The 17814-nt window shown below is 43.6% G+C and overlaps 1 protein-coding gene across 1 annotated transcript; it reads left to right on the forward strand.

Annotated features, from left to right (window-relative positions):
* The first annotated feature begins 2349 nt into the window (after positions 1-2349).
* STX10 (syntaxin 10) lies at positions 2350-16426 on the forward strand. The gene is made up of 8 exons (XM_060764925.2): positions 2350-2680; positions 6023-6189; positions 7321-7415; positions 9324-9383; positions 9995-10084; positions 11277-11383; positions 13495-13589; positions 14357-16426. The coding sequence occupies exons 1-8, from the start codon at positions 2646-2648 to the stop codon at positions 14434-14436; spliced, it is 729 nt and encodes a 242-aa protein (XP_060620908.2). The 5' UTR covers positions 2350-2645; the 3' UTR covers positions 14437-16426.
* The last annotated feature ends 1388 nt before the right edge of the window (positions 16427-17814 follow it).

Raw genomic sequence — 17814 nt, forward strand, 5'->3', positions numbered from 1 at the left:
CCCCTAGGACCTGAGTGCTCAGACGAAGTGATTATGGACTCACAACTGTCCGAAACTGAAGGCTCAAGGATAGGAGGAGGATTAATAACAGGGCTCCTAACTCTCGGGTCCTATCCTGGAATAATGGCCCAAGAAAACAGAAAGAGTATCATGGGACTCACATGTAGATTAGAGAAAAGCATAAATGCCACAGGAAAAATAGTTAGACAATTACAATCAGAAATTGAAGAACTAAGCCAAATGGCAATGCAACACAAGCTAGCCCTAGATTATTTGTTGGCAACAAAAGGAGGATTCTGTTCTATAATAAAGGGCCAGTGCGTGGTCCAGTTTCATAATCTGAACCAAACAATTGAAGATGATTTGAAAAAATTGCAAGAGTTAATAAATCATAACGTAAAGGAAGATGGATGGCAACCTTTCTCATGGTTGACGTCTCTGCTTCCTTCAGCATCATGGCTTAGAGAAATAATACTTGTGATTATGCTATGCGGTTTTGTCTTCTTGTTGCTAATGTGCTGTTTTCCAATTTTGCTTCAAGTTTGCCAGAGATATATACATCAGGCAGCTTCGGTAGAAAAGATAGCTCTCATTAAAGGGCATAATTGGAGAGATCCGTAATATCTAACCCTTGCTGATTTGCTCTCGCTTTTGTAAATCGCTTCGCAAAACAAAAACATGTGGGAATAAGGCAGAAAGGTACAGCTGTAGGTATGCAAAAAGGTTGCATGTAGAAAAGAGAACGGATGGACTTGACCATATATGGGAGACAAAAGACAGGCCCAAGATGAGTTTTTTATAAAAGGGTGAAAAATCGGTCATGAGACTTGCCAACTTTGCAGAAAGGAAATGGCCAAGGCTAAAGTTGGAACTCGCCAAGATCAGCAGATGTTTTCAGCTGTATTTTGCATGTCAGCAAAAGGGGCTTGCTTATTGCGAAGCGAAACTTAAAAATATATGAGCTAATTGCTTAATATAATTATAATATTGACAGCTTTCTTAACCAATGATTTAATCTTCGGGGCGGCTCTTAAAGCCGAACCCCTTTTTATGTATAAAAAGAACACTACCTTTGATGCTGGAGGCTTTCCACAGAGACGCCATTTGTTGTGTCCGAAAGCCTCTAGCAGCTGCTATAAATAAACTTTGATATTCTTGCAGAACCCAGTTGGCTGTCTTTCCTGACTCATCTGCGTCCGCAATTTGAACTGAAACGGAGCATTTTTGGCTGAGCCTTTGAGCAATTGCTCAGGGAGAGAAAAAGCCTGCTTCAATATTACATGTAATATAAAATATGTAATTATAACATTGTATTATTTTATTAGTATTATTTTGTAGTCTATTATAATGTAATAAATATTATATTAATATACAATATACTATATTATAAGCATAGCTCCGGAGGCAAGATAGAACTGTCCTCCTGGCCCCCTCTCTCTTCACTCTGGCCCAGAACAGCAGTTTGTCCTGGGGGGGGGGGGGGAGGGTTCCCAACTGATGACACAGGAGGCAAGATGGAAATGTCCTCCTGGCCCCCTCTCTTCACTCTGGCCCAGAGCAGCAGTTGGTGCTGGGGGGAAGGGGCTCCCAATTGATGACACAGGAGGCAAGATGAAACTGTCCTCTTGGCCCCCCTCTCTCTTCACTTTAGTGCAGACCAGCAGTTGGTACTGAGGGGGAGGCGCTCCTGACTGATGACACAGGAGGCAAGATGTAACTGTCCTCTTGGCCCCTCTCTTGCTTCACTCTGGCCCCCAGCAGCAGTTGGTGCTGGGGGGGGGGGGCTCCCTACTGATGACACAGGAGGCAAGATGGAACTGTTCTGGCCCCCTTTCTTCACTCTGGCCCAGAGAAGCAGTTGGTGCTGGGGGGAAAGGCTCCCAACTGATGACAAAGAAGGCAAGATGAAACTGTCCCCCTGGCTCTTCACTCTGGCCTAGAGTACAGGATATATTATAACATTAGCACAGCACAATATTAGTATTATATATTACTATATAGTTGTTAGGGGGGAGGGGACAGCGTTGTCTTGGGCAAGGGATGCTCAAGGGGTGGTTTAGCTTGTTTCCACGTTTTTATGATAGAAGCAGCCCCATTCGTGGCCTCCCCTCTAAAGACTAACCAGAGGACAGACCTTTAGGATAGGGACATCAATGTGTGTGTGTGTATGTCCGGGCCTTCAAGTCCTACGAAGTCCTCGCGACCCTATGAACTTCACAAGCAAAGAATACTCAGGGGACGTTTGGCCAGTCCCTCCCTCTGAAATCAGACAGAAAAAAAGGAAATGAAGGAAGGGGGAGGGAGAGAGAGAGAGAGAGAAAGAGAAACCCGAGGCCCTTTCGCATGAGGCGCGTGGGCGCTCCTCGTTCCCCGGGGCGGGGAAACTCCCCCCTTTCCGTTCCTGTGAACTCCAAACTCTTCCTCTTCCTGGCTCCTCCTTCCTCCCCTGGGGAAGTTTAGTTCTCCTTTTGCAAGAACTTTTCCCCCTGAGCTGGGCGTGGGGCGGGGGAAGGCTTTCCCGGAGCCAAGGTGGTGGCGGCGGGGCGGCTCTTTAGAGGCGGGCGGGAGGGAGGCTTCTCCCGCGGGCTTCTAAGCCAGGCCGCCCCCTCCCTCGCTGCCCGCGTGCTCGGGCCGAAGGCGGAAGGATGTCTCTGGAGGACCCCTTCTTCGTGGTGAGAGGGTGAGTGAGGGAGCGGGCGCACGCGCGCGCGCGGGGAAAGAAGAAAGGAAGGCAGGCGCGAGGAAGCCTCTCTCCCTCGGCCAGGAAGCGCCCTCCTGCCTCGAGCCAGAACAGGAAGCCACCCTTGGCGCGGGTTCCATTATGTTGGTGTGAACGTGCTTTCAAGTCGCTTCGCCCGCCTATGAATGTCATAGGAAACAATTTTAAAGTTTGCCAAGCGTGGGCAAACTTCGGCTCTCCCTCCAGGTGTTTTGGACTTCAACTCCCACCATTCCTAACAGCCGGTAGGGAGTTGAAGTCCAAAACACCTGGAGGGAAAGCCGAAGTTTGCCCACGCCTGCATCAGAAATATAACTTAACAGCATGGGTGGTTTGGTTTCTCTCTACTGCTCTGGAGAGCACAATTGCCCAGCAGGATATAAGGAACTTGAAGGAATTAGTGACATGTTTCAGGCCTCTCTTGTAGGAACACCATTTTTGTTCCTGAGTTATAAATGCCATTCCCTAATTGCTTTTATCATACAAACATGGACAAAGTTTATAAAACTGCCAAACTTTTGTTTTTGCGGGACATCCTGCAGCACATTTTGCTATAGTTTTTCAATGAATATCTTCTAGAGTCTCAACCAATTCAATAATAATAATAATAATAATAATATTAAAATAAATAAATACATTGTTATATTTATTATTATTATGATTATTATAAATTCTAAATAATAATTCATTAATAAGGCTCTGGCATAAACCAGTACAGGTGGTTCCAGTGATCATCGGCCAAAAGATTTCAGCCAGCATTTGGAAAGAATAAACATTGATAAAATCACGATCTGTCCGCTACAAGAGGCCACCTTACTTGGATCAGTGCACATCATTCGAAAATACATCACACAGTCCTAGATGCTTAGGAAGTGTTCGACTTGTGATTTTGTGATACGAAATCCAGCATATAGATCTCATTTGCTGTGACATACTGTGTTTTTGTGTCAGTAAAATAATAATAATTTGTTTATTTGACCAGCCATATGACCAAAATACAACACGAGTAAAAGACAAGGTAAAAAGGAGAGGAGAGCAGCTGACCTTCTATTTATAGTCAGAATCTTATTTTCCTGGATCTTCTTTCAGGAAATTTGTTCTTTTCTTGATAGCTTTCAGAATAAAAAGGCTTACTTTGATTATGGTGGATCTTTCTTGCCCTTGCAAGAGGAAAGTCAGAAGATCATTTCTGTTGGGGGACCTAAAGTGGATAATAGGTAAAGGTTTTCCCCTGACATTAAGTCCAGTTGTGTCCAACTCTGGGGTGTGGTGCTCATCCATTTCTAAGCTGAAGAGCCAGCGTTGTCCATTGACAGCATGACTGCATGGAGCACCGTAAAACTGGATAATATTGGATGTAAATATCTGTATCGCAGTTCAGTATATGCTGGACAGTCAATCAAGAAATGTTTGATATCTTCCACAGTTTGTTCTCCCCATACACAGAATCACTCACTGCTTGGAGTGTTTTAACAAGCAATTCAATATAGTTTGTGGCAACCACAAAAACAAAGTTTCTGAAGTATAACAACTACTTTCAAATCAAGAGCCGCACAATTAAACAGGAAACAACACTTTCAAACCAGGAACAGAGTATTTCTCAAAGTTTGTTACTTGACTTAGGCTTAGGTGAACCCTTGTTGTACAAGCATGATGGCCCTCCAAGCGTAGTGTCTTGGTGGTGGGTACGTAGGTGACTGTAGAACCATATTCTTGACCCACATGTTCTTCCACAATGAGGGCATCAGTTTCCAGGTGGAAACGATCCCGGTAAGAGTGGGCTTGCTGTGCCTTCCTCTTGGCATGTTTCTCCCTTTCACCCTCCATTCGTACCTCTTCAAATTCCACAGCTCTGCTGGTCACAGCTGACTTCCAGCTAGACATAATGTAATTCATAGGTTCTTGCAGTCAGCCTTCTCTGTCCACACATTTGGTATCCATGTGTTCAACCATCCATGGCTTGAAAATATTTTTTATGATCCAAAAAGCAAACCTTGATTTTGCCATTGTATATAAGGTATACCATTTTACTATACCATGTGCTGTAATCTGTCAGAATTCTGGAAATGGAGCTGGGTGCTGGCAGTCATCTTCCACAGATGGGAACCATTTACAGATGGGAACCTTCAAATCCCTTCCTGTTGCTACTTTTCCCTGAGAAGGAACACATGGCAGAGACTGAATGCCGTGTCTCTGCAACCAACAAGTAGATGCCTTCCAGATTCCCCCCTTTGTTCTCCCAGCACCACCTTCTAGATTCAGCCAAGCATCACTGGAGCATGCCATCTCCTCCGCCTCCAGGGTGACTTCACAAGCGGCCGAGAGGCCCAAAGGCATTCAGGGGGTCTCCCCACCTACGTTCTTCTAGTCAAGTTAAATTCAGGCCTGAAGCCAAGCTGAAATGTGTCCCCAAAACAGGCAGTCCCCGAGTTATAAACATCCAACTTACAAACAGCTCACAGTTAAGAACAGAGGTGAGACAACAGGAAGTGAGAGGAATCTACTTCTTGAAAGGAAATCCACTCCTGAAAGAGTTTTCATGAGTGAAAAGTGTCTCCACTGAAGCGTTCTCACCAGTCCTTGTTTCCACAACAAGCCAGATTTTTCAAAATGTTACGATGACCGGGACAGAAAGTAAGGTAAAATCTTCTGAACAGGGGCACAAACAGGAAAAGAAACACCACAGGGGTATCAACTCTTTCCTATGCTATCCAAAGCTAATACATGCATACTTGTATATTTGGCTAGTGTTACACTTAAAACATGTACCTGTTCAATTTACAAACAAATCCAACGTAAGAACAAACCTACAGAGCCTATCTTGTTTGCAATTTGGGGATGGCCTGTACTATGACTCAGAACTGGGAAACAAGAACATATAGGCTAAAATTGATGCAAAAGCATCAGTACAAATGTAGTGTGTCCCCATATCAGCGGGAGTACATTCTTGGCCTTCACCTGGATACATAAAACCATGAATAATAGCAAGCTCTATTGGAAGTAAGGATTTCTGGCCCAAAAGCAGTCCTGGAGAAGCTAGGAAATGCCTTGAGAGCAGTATTAGATGTGGATCAATGAAACATGGCTACCAGTCCTATGGATATGGGGGTCGTATTGTATATATTAAACATTGTGTAGAATTAAAACATTTTAAAGAAGCTCATTTGGAATAGAGAATGAAAATCAACCAGAAACATTCAATTAAAAACTCCTGTAGTCAGTTCCTATAAGCCTGTTGAAATAGCTAAGGTAAAGAAAAAAGCTTGTGTCCTTGTAAGAAGTGCTCTTGCCTCTGTTCCACAGGGAGGTTCAGAAAGCCGTGAACACAGCCCGTGGACTCTATATGCGCTGGTGCCAGCTGCTGGAGGTGAAGCATGTCAGCAAGGAGGAGCTGGATTGGACAACTAATGAACTGCGCAACAGCTTACGCAGCATCGAGTGGGACTTGGAGGATCTGGAGGAAACCATATATATCCCTCTGAGTCTGGTTGCTGGCGCAGGGGAGGTGGGGAGTGTGGGTGGTGGATTGCAGGCCAGTTTTGAAGCTCCCAGAGCAGCTTCCCTGCATCCCATGAGGTTGTTGGGTTATACCAATTTATGTGGATGCATAAGATGCCTCCTAGCAATTGTGAGAACAATTTTGCCATGGCCCTCAGTACTATTTGAATCCTGTGAGAGGCCTTTTTGAAGTAGGGTGTAAAGTGTCCACTTACTTCCAGTTTGCGTCTTTTCTGCTGGGCCTAACGCAGCCCATGGAGGTTCCAAAATATAGTAAAAGTAACCCAGTCACGGCTTCCAGGAATGCAAAAGGCTTCCATAGTGATTTTAAGGGTTTAGCATAGTGGTTCTCAACCTGTGGGTCCCCAAGTAGTTTGGCCTAAAACTCTCAGAAATCCCAGCCAGTTTACCAGCTGTTAGGATTTCTGGGAGTTGAAGGCCAAAACATCTGGGGACCCACAGGTTGAGAACCACTGGAGGGTGTGACACTGCTAGATCCCATCAGAGAGCATTGCCACATCCAGCTTACATCAGTTGCTGCCTCTTGTCTTAAGGCACTGAGACATACTCATTGAGAGGGAGTAAAACCTTTACAATGCCCATAGTTATTCAGTAGTATGTGCATGAGGCTCCATATACATATGGCTGCTAGAACTGCAGTGGCAGGGAGTTGTTTCTGCAGTCCTCTTATTAAGCATTTTGATCGAATTAAAGAGAATAATAGGGATTCCCATTACAGCTAGATCAGGCATGGCAAACTTCAGTCCTCCAGGTGTTTTGGACTCTAACTCACACAATTCAAATTGTGCGAGTTGAAGTCCAGAACACCTGGAGGGCCAAAGTTTGCCTATGCCTGGGCTAGATGGACCATTGTGGCTATCCAGATGTTAGTAAGCAACACCTGTCAGCTTCAGCCAACATATCTAATAGCAAGCAGTGATGTGAGTTAGAGTCTACCATAGAGGGCCACATGTTATCCACCCCTGAGTTGGAAGCTATATGAAATGAAATCCCAGTGTAGGGTCACAATCATGTTTTTAGCTGGTCTCCCTTCACTTTCAAAACTCAGAAACTGAAAGCTCTTTACACTTAACTGTTAACACGCATTGTGGAGTCAAACCCGCTCAAGTTCAAAATCGAGCCCTCTGAGGTTGCAGCACGGCGTTCCTTCGTCATGGAGATGCGGGAATCAATCAAGGTTAGTTCTCTGTATGAAGTATGTATTTTGCCACCACAAGGCCAGACAGAATAAACATCTGCAAAGGTGGTTCCGCTGAGAATGAAAAGCTTGAGCGAAGACTTCGCACTCTGAGGCAGGAGTGTATTCCACTCTTGAACAGCTCTTACTGCTGGGAAGTTTTCCCCAGTGTTTAGATTCCACCAAAACATTAGGAAGATTTTCCCAATGGCAAGAGCTCTTTGGTAGTGGAAGATGTTGCCTCAGAGTGTGGTGGCATCTCCTTTTCTGGAGGTTTTTTTAGCAGAGGTTGTGTGGCCATCTGTTGGGAGTGCTTGATTGTATATTCCTGCATTACAGAATGGGGTTGGACTGGGTGACCTTTGTGGTTTTCTTCTAACGATCATTCTAAGATTTGGAGGTACTGCCAAAAGGGAGAGGTGTTTTCTCCTGCAGGAAAGAGTCAGAAATTGCATGAGTCCTTAATTTTCCAACAGAGACTGATAATTGCAGGACAGGATTATGGAACTGAAGAAATCCTGGGTTTTATTCCCTGGAGACACTTTGGTCAGGAAGGAAAAGTTTGGAAGACTGCTTCCTGATTTCACAAGGAAATGATCAGATAATTTAAGCAGTTATTTATTTATTTACTACTTTTATATACTGCTTACATACATACAAACAAAGCATATAACTAAAACAATGATATATAACTATAAATTAAAACCACTAAGATAATATTAAACATAAAACATAATATTTAAACAATTTAAAACAGAGAATTAAAGCATCTTAGTATTAACATTTAAAATCACGTGATCCGAAATTGTAGTCTGAATCCATCCCGGTTGTCAAATTGCACTTATTTCCGATTTATTCCTTGTGCTGCAGTACTTACTGCCAGAAGGCTTGGTCCCATAGCCATGTCTTTACATTCTTCCTGAAGGCCAGGAGGGAGAGGGCTGATCTAATTTCACTGGGGAGGGAATCCCAGAGCCGAGGGGCCACCACTGAAAAGGCCCTATCTCCCATCCCCACCAGTCATGCTTGCAAAGGAGGTGAGATTGGGAGCAGGGCCTCTCCAGAAGATCTTAAGCTCTGAGATAGTTCATAGAGGGAGACATGTTCAGACAAGTAAGCTGGGCCAGAACCTTTTAGGGCTTTATAGGTTAAAGCCAACACTTTGAATTGTGCTCGGTAGCAGACTGGCAGCCAATGGATTTGAGGCAACAGGGGGGTTGTGTGCTCCCTGTACCCCGCTCCAGTTAGAAATCTGGCTGCTAACCGTTGGACCACTTGAAGCTTCTGAACTTCTTCAAAGGCAATCCCACATAGAGCGCATTGCAGTAGTCTATTTGGGATGTAACGAGCGTGGACCACGGTGGTTAAGTCTTAACTTCCCAAGGTTTCGGCGCAACTGGCACACGAGTTTTAGTTGTGTAAAATCTCCCCTGGCTACCACTGAAACCTGGGGTTCCCGGCTTAGCGATAAGTCCGTGATCACTCCCTGGCTGTGAACCTGCGCCTTCAGGGGGAGTGTGACCCCATCCAGCACAGGCTGTAACCCTATGCCCTGTTCAGCCTTTTGACTGACCAGGAGGACCTCTGTCTTGTCTGGATTCAATTTCAAATTGTTCGCCCTCATCCAGACCGTCACAGCTGCCAAGCACCAGTTCAGGACCTGAACAGCCTCCTTAGCAGCAGATGGGACAGAGTAGTAGAGTTGGATGTCATCTACGTATAGATTCTAGATTGTCATGATACTAGATTGTCTAATGTATCAGATTTTTATTGCTAAATGTGAATCACCTACAGTGGTGTCAATTTATGTGAAAAATCATTTATTTCCATATAAACTCTTCTATAGTCTTTAGGTTTCACACTTTTTCATGGTCATATATTATTGCTGCTTCTGTCCTTTCTCCTTAGGAAATACAGGAGCATATATCCAGCCCAACAGCACAAGCAGTTCTGAAGAAAAACAAAGAGGTAAATATATTTTACCGATCCCACCTCATCCCCATGCCTTGCTAGAATTAATTGTTAGAGAGATGAGAAATTACAATTTGGCTATTTTAAGAAACATGTGGCCTTTCAGACGTTGCTCATCTGCAGCTCCCATCATCCCTCACTTTGGGCTGCTGTTTGTTGGAACTAATAGGTCAAGACCATTTGAAGAGCTGCATTTTGTCCAGTCCTGGGACTTTGTTTGACACAAAGAAACAGGAGCAGGTCTGCTAACCAAGGGCAAAGATAACCTCTTTCTCCCCGTAGGCACCGAGGGCATGGCTGAATGGTTTCGTTCCACTCTATTTTGTAAGCCACTTCAGGAAAACTGCTCTCAAAAGGCCACTAAGTAATATATTACATAAAGAGGTAAAACATTTGAGAGCCAGTGTTTCAGATATCCTATGTTAATACATAGTCATTTAATTCTGGGTTGCAGTGGGAAAAGTTCCTGTTTCTCTCTTGTGAAAGCTGCTGCTTGTTCATTTGGTGTCTAGTTCACCATGGATTGCCAGGGCTCTCTTAGTCTGAAGAGCACTTGATCTCTGGTTTGCTCAGAGTGTTGTTCCTTTCCTCCCGTTTTTCTTTTGCAGTCACTAATGGGGAGCAGGGAAGGCTATCACACAGAGGAACTGCTGACAGCCAGTTCACACACTTTGGAGGAGCAGCAGTTGCACCAGAAGGTGAGAATAGGAACACGGTGTTATAATTAACAGCAGGCCAATCTAATCTGTAGTTCTAATCTGTAGTTTAATGGTTTGCACTTGTTTTATTTGCTGTTTTTTTAGTTGTGTCATATAATTGTGAGTGTCTGTGGGGAGAAATAAAGTAAATAAATAATAAATATAATTTTGCACATGCCCTTTCTTGAAGACCAGTGAACAGTTCAACAGTAGATTTTGAGTGTATCCACACTACTCAATTATGGTATTTTGATACCATGCTAACAGCCATAGCTCCATGGCAGTGATTCCCAACCCTTTGTCCTCCAGTTGTTTTGGACTTCAGTTCCCACAATTCCTAACAGCTGGGAGTTGAAGTCCAAACTCCTGGAGACCAGAGGTTGTGAACCACTGCTCTCTGATATGGAGTCCTGAGATGTGCAATTGGGTGAGGTACTATGATAGAGCTCTCTATGCTGCTACTCATGGGAGTCCAGTTGAACTCCCTGTTGCAGAGAATTCTTAGCAGTGCCTCATCAAACTACAAATCCCAGAATTTCATAACATGGAGCCGCAGCAGTAACCGTATAGTGCAGGTACATCTTTAGATCCAGCGTGGGGTTGTTTCTTAGGCAAGTAACCTGCTTTGAGATCTGCTTTATTGGTCCGGTCTTCTGGTGAAGCAGACATTTTCATGTGGGAGACAAGAGTAGCAAATTGATTAGTTATTCTATTTGTTGTTCTTATATATTTACTGCTAAAAGACAGGAAGAAGTATAATGGGGATTTCATGTCTCATAGGCCAAAATAATGGCCCCCCTGGTGGCGCAGCGGGTTAAAATGTTTAGCTGTTGAGCTTGCTGATCAAAAGGTTGGCGGTTCAAATCTGGGGAGCAGGGTAAGCTCCTGCAGTTAGCCCCAGCTTCTGCTAAACTAGTGGGAAGGTAAGGGCGCTCCATGCAGTCATGCCAGCCACATGACCTTAGAGGCGTCTACGGACACCGCCTGCTTTTCGGCTAAAAATGGAGATGAGCACCAACCCTCAGAGTTGGACATGACAGGATCTTTACCTTTTTTAGGCCAAAGTAACTTTATCGGTTTTGGATACTTCTGTGGGCATGGGATCTCAGGCTGCAAAATCTGTGTGTCTTTTTGCTGTGGACTTCTCTGGTGGCATTTTACCTGCTCACAGACTCCTTTCTCTCCCTGATAGTTGATTATTGAGGAGCAGGATGAGCAGCTAGAACTGGTTTCTGGTAGCATCCGCATGCTGAAGCATATGTCAGGGCGAGTTGGAGACGAACTCGACGAACAGACGATGTAAGTGCAGATCACAACAGGGAGTGGTAGCAAGAAGAGAATTCTGTTTACTTATTTAAGACATATCCATCTCACTCTTCAGATAAAGCCATTTAGCATTGTGAGCACAATGGAAACAAGACATTAGCTGGGTTGATAAATGAAACTGTTCCACAGTTAATGCTGATGGCAAAAGCATGGTTGTGTTATCACCAGCGGCTTTGTTAATGACCTGTGTTAATAATGCAGTTATCACTCTTATTACTTTCTGCATCCAGTTTCACTTGGATCCTGCTCCCTTACCATGAACACAATGTACATACATCTTAACCTCTAAATGCTATCTGATGCAATGGACTGTAATTCATGAAGGCTCCTGATGCAAAAATATGTTCATACTAAATGCCGCACAACTTTGTTGTTGTTTTGCTGGAACAGACAAACCTAGTCGCCTCATTTAGATCCTTACAATTTGCTTGTTTGAGCCATTTATGTCCTGTTCATTGGTTGAAAAGTTCCTTTGAGGAAGTTACAGTCAGTTCATTCCCTCAGGTTTAAATCTAAAAGCTCCAAGTTTTGTTACACAGCTCTTACAATGGTCAGCTGCAATGTTCAGAGGCTGTAATGCAGCCCAAGGTTCTTGGTTTTTCCAGTTACACCAATCTGGAATGGAAGGTTGGGATTAGTGAGCTTTGCCTGCCTAGGAATGGATTTGGCAATTGTTGGTTAGTGTTAATCAGAAGGCCTTTAAAAAAAACGCAACAATTGAAAAGCCCAAGAAGACTTGCACTGGTTGCTGTCATATTCACATAAACCAAGACATAAGCAAAGGTTGATTTTGAATCTCTCTCTCTCCCTGTCCACAAACACAAACATATAATAGGGATAGTGATGTTGTCCCTTGTCAGCATATCCCTTTTTCCTGTGCATTTTTCTTGTCTTGCACACAGAAATTTGTCCTCTGCTATAATAATAATAATAATAATAATAATAATAATAATAATAATACTTTATTTATACCCCGCTACCATCTCCCCAAGGGACTCGGTGCGGCTTACATGAGGCCAAGCCCACAGTACATCAATAACAAAAGCAATAACAAAACAATCAATGCAATCACATAAACAATAAACACTAACACACAAGCATTTAAAAACAATGGCCGGGCTAGCTATTTAGTATCCGCACTGGCAAGAAGGGAATCAAAAAGCCCTTTCCTCACATCTCTGCTTGGAAGCAAAAACAGCAAGAATGCCCATAGTCTTCATTAAGTAAAAGTACAAAAAATCAGGTCTGTGCTGAAGGTTGATTCAATCCTGGTTGCCAGCTGGTTGTGGTTGTATAGCTTCAAGTTCTTTCTAACTCATGGCAATCCTAAGGCATCCTATCATGGGAGTTTTTAGCAAGATTTGCTTAGAAAGGGGCCTACTCTTGGCTCTCTCTGAGGCTAAGAAAATGTGATTTGCCCAAGGTCATTCACTTTGTTTCCATGGCAGTTTCCAACTGCTTGTCTTTAAATTTAGATGGAAATTGAATGGCTGTGTAAGTAGACCACTGGAAGATGCTAAATAGTTCTTAGTCGAAGAAAGTCTGGTCAGTTGAGATGGTGAGGAAATTCACACACAATTTAAAGTGAGCTGAAGGACTAGAGCCAAAGGGTAATTCTGAAGAAATACAGTTTAATTTTATTGCATATATCAACAAGGAAGTCTGCCTGTGGTATCCTCCTCTCTCCTTATGATATGTGGAGAATGGGAACACAGAGTATTTTGCTATTGTAACATGTAATCTGATCATGCTGTTTTTCTTTATTCCATTGATATTCTATTGTTAAATGGAAATGACTGTTTTCATCCATGTAAACCAAATGAGAGAATTTAATAATAAAACACACTGTATATACTCGAGTATAAGCTGACCTGAATATGAGCCAAGGCACCTAATTTTGCCACAAAAAACTGGGAAAACTGGGTCGGGACATGGTGCTGCCATACCTGGCTGGCACCTCTGTGCTTTTTTGATGCCAATGGACAAGAGGAAGCCAGGTTCACAACTTCTTGAATGGGAGGGATAGTGCCCTACAGCTAGCTGCTGCATGCCTGAGCTGACAATACCTTTGTTGACTTTTTCAGAATGCTGGAAGACTTCGCCCACGAGATGGACAAAACCCACAGCCACATGGATGAAGTGTTAAAAAAGATGCCCAGAGTCTCCCACATGCCTGGTGGTAAGATATAGCATGTTAGTCCTGTGGACGTGTCCAGGTTCTGTGGAAGAGCCCGTTTTGAACTCTAATCTCCTTTCTACTAGGTACAGCCAAGTTCCTTCCTCCACAGAATTCTTTCAATTGATTTTACAGATACCAGGGAGATCATTGATGAGACCCAAAGGCCGTCTGGACAAACACTTTTTCACTTCATAAACGAGTGTTGGTGGAATTAGGCCCTCAAGGAGTTGGGGGGGGGGGGGGCATTCCATGACTGGCCTGCCATGACTGAGAAGGCTCTTTTATATTTCCTTCACTGACAGTGCACAGAGGACACCCCCAGCAGAACTAAATATTCAGACAGGCACCTATAGGGAGCGATATTGAGATGCCAAACCATTTAGGGCTTTACATGTTGTCACAGGAACCTTGAATTCAGGTCAGAGGCATATTGGCAGCTATAGCTGTGCTGGTTAGATCTGAAGGGAAGTGTAGACCAGCAGTGTCTGGAGGCTCTGTCTTCCTTACCTGTACATTATGGCCATCAGCCGCCATTGAAATTGTCGTGGGAATGATGCTGCTGGTCTGCCTACTATAAAACCATAAGCATCATAGCGCATCCTGGTTTTGGGGAGGTGTGGAGGGCATTTCACCCAAGTATATTTGGGTGTCCATTTTCACAACAATCATACTTTGAATTTCCTTCTTTACCTACCCATGGGAGGTATAGTGGATTTTGGACTTCCTGTATGTGACACTCTTTTTCTTTCTTCTTCCTCCCCAATCAGACCGTCGTAAGTGGTGTATCATTGGCCTCTTGTTTGTCATTGGTTTGGTGGTACTGATTCTCTTCTTTGCACTGTTATAATGATGGAAAGGACCTGGAGAACGGCTGTCAGCCCTACGTGAAATACTTGAAGGCGCCCCATGATGTTGGAACTGAAGCCTCACAGAGTGACAAGGAAATGAAACACTCATTTGATGGGACAATTAAGTAATGGCTAAAGGCTACAGCTATGTGAAAAGGGAGGACTATGTCTATGCCTCTGAAAAGTGGAGATGTTATTGCAAGCAAAAGCGTCAGTTTAAGTTGCCTTTTGCGTTCCCATCTTCAACAGCCTAGGACTGGTTAATGCCATTGCTGTTAACGATCCATATTCCTCATACCACCCCTGTGAATGGAAGCAGTGGTGAAACACTGAAGATCAAGCTGGTTGTGTTTCATCTTAGCCATAGCCAGATGGGAACTGTGCCAGAAACGGGTGGGGCAAAGGTCTGCCTTACTTCTTAAATTGCAAAGTTACTCAGGGTTGAGAACTGGGATCCAGCTGATAGTCAAAGCTGTTGCCCACTGATCAAGTGCCAAAATTTCATTGTGTTCTCTTAATCAAATGCCAACTTCTCTCCAAAACTAGACACAATTTGTAAGAACTCCCATCATCCAAACCTAGGACTCTATGTCGTCTTTCAGGATGCCCTGCTAGGTACTCCAGGCAGACTCATTGGTCAGTTGGTTAATGCAATCCCTTCTGAAGTATAAATTTCTGCCAGCATTTTGATAAAAGAAGCTAATCATATCCTACATAGAGAATGAAGATGTCTGTGTGACAGATGAACTGTCACGTGTATTCAGAAATCATTCTGCATTTTTGTTTTGGGTGATGGGATTTAAGACTTGCAGGATTTATTATTTTTTAAATTAGAAATCTGAAATCCGCCAACTGGAACCTGGTAGAAAAAGGTATGTATTTATAAATGTTTTCAAGTCTGGTATTTTCTTTAGATATGAGAGCTGAACAAAGTTCAAATTTGTTGTGTGCCTCTGATTTATGGTAAACCTAAAGCAACATCATAGGGTTGCTTTATGCAAGATTTGGTGGGAGATTGTGTTTCATCTCCCCAAGGCTTTGTGTGTGTGTGTATGTGTGTGTCAGGAGCAACTTGAGAAACCACAAGTCACTTCTGGTGTGAGAGAATTGGCTGTCTGCAAGGGCGTTGCCCAGGGAATGCCCGGATGTTTTATCATCCTGTGGGAGGCTTCTCTCATGTCCCCGCATGAGAGGCTGGTGCTGACAGACAGACCCCCGGATTCAAACTGCCAACCTTTCGGTCAATAGTCCTGCTGGCACAAGGGTTTAACCCATTGCGCCACTGGGAGTTCCTCCCCAAGGCTGAAAGGGTGTGACATGCCCAAGGTCATCCAGTGGGTTTCTATAGTTCAGTGGGATTCGAACCCCAGTCTGGAGAGTCATAGTTCAGTGCTCAAAATACTATACCACTCTGACTCAGGTTCATAATCCTTCCACAAAGTCCACTCCAGTTTATCGTAGGCTTTTGTGTCATGAGCATTATATTTGGGTGGCAACATAGCCCTATGGCATTTCCTAGATCGCCCATCACAGGCAGATCCCCCCTTCTCAATCAATCTCTCTCTCCAAATAGAACTGTTACTGTGGAAGCTTTGGATAGTGGCAATTTACTTCTATGGACCACCTTTTGAGGTGGAAGTGGAGTGGGGGGATGTTTCCATTTTTTCCCAAAACCAGAAATGAACTCCTAGCTTTGATTTCCCTGCCTCCTTTTGATGAGGTGCAGCCCACAGCAGATCCCTAGGATTCAGAACTTGCCCTTAAACTTACCAAGGTTACCCATAGCAATTTAGAGCTAGTTGGGAAGACAGAGATGGAAGTGGCAGGAGTAGTCATTTTGTGCTGGTAATGTTAACAACTGAGACTCAGCGATAGCAATCTCCTGTCATTCCTCCAGAGATTTACAAGTCAATTCAGGTTTACCTTCTCTTGTCCATGTTATAAAAATGCCAAAAACATATTATAAATTAAAAACATCTATTTAATACATACCTGTGTTCTGAGATTATTTCTCATTAGAAACTAAGGGCAGGGTTTCATACACATCTAAGGCTAAACATCAGTCTAGTAGTATTTTGGAGAATCAATTACTAAAGAAACTACCTTTAGTTCCATTTGCCATGTAATTACCAATACCCATGGATAAGCCATGCCTCTGAATATAATTATTACTGTTGAAATGGATTTCTTAAGTTAATGGCATAATATGCAATAACCTTACTTTCTTTTATTTTTTTCTGAGTTTTTTTTCTTCCTAATTCAAAGCAATCCAAACCTTCAATTATGCCACCTCCTCTCTCAGGTAATCAATCCAATATTTTATTATATTTGTAGCCCAAACATAGGCATCCCTGGAAGGCAATCCCCATTGTGATCCCTGGGGCTTTCCCAAGTGACTACATGAAGTACAGGCAGTCCTCAAGTTATGAACAAGACAGGTTCTCTAGGTTTGTTCTTAAACTGAATTTGTTTCTAATTCGTAACAGGTACATTTTTAAAGTGTAACCCCAGCCAAAATATATATATCTTTTAGCTTTGGATAGCATAGGGAAGGTTCAATACCCCTGTGGTGTTTGTTTTGCTGGCCATGTCCTTGTTGAGATTTCACCTCTTTCTGCCCCGGTGATTATTGGGTTTTGAAAAAAATGGCTTGTTGTGGAAACAGGGACTGATGGGAAAGCTTCAGTAGAGACACCTTTTCCCCATGATTATAATTCTTTCAGGAGTGGCTTTCCTTTGGGGGCGGGGGGAGATTTCTCTCACTTCCTGTTGTTTCACCCCTGCCCCTCCAGTTCTTAACCGAGTCATTTGTAAGTCAGATGTTTGTAACTTGGGGATTGCCTGTAATCTGTTTAGAATTTGGGGATTGCCTGTAATCTGATTTTAGAACCACTTCCAACAAAGGAACACTTTGTGGGTTGTACTAAACCAGTGGTTCTCAACCTGTGGGCCCCCAGATGTTTTGGCCTTCAACTCCCAGAAATCCTAACAGCTGGTAAACTGGCTGGGATTTCTGGGAGTTGTAGGCCAAAGCACCTGGGGACCCACAGGTTGAGAACCACCGACTCTTCGTGTCCTCATGGACCAGAGCTTCCTGTCAGCCATCACCACCCCCAGCTCCTTCAAGGTCAATCCAGTCACTTCAAGGATGCCATCCATCCAACTTGCCATTGGTTGGCCCCTCTTCCTTTTTCCTTCCATTTCCCCCAGCATCATTGTCTTCTCTAAGCTTTCCTTTCTTCTCATATGGCCAAAGTACTTCATTTTGGCCTCTACTATCCTTCCCTCCAATGAGCAATTGGGCTTTATTTCCTGAAGTATGGACTGGTTGGATCTTCTCTTTGTCCAAGGCACTCTCAGAACTTTCCTCCAGCACC

This window comes from Anolis sagrei, chromosome 2, assembly GCF_037176765.1.
Source record: "Anolis sagrei isolate rAnoSag1 chromosome 2, rAnoSag1.mat, whole genome shotgun sequence".
Taxonomy (NCBI): Eukaryota; Metazoa; Chordata; class Lepidosauria; order Squamata; family Dactyloidae; genus Anolis; species Anolis sagrei.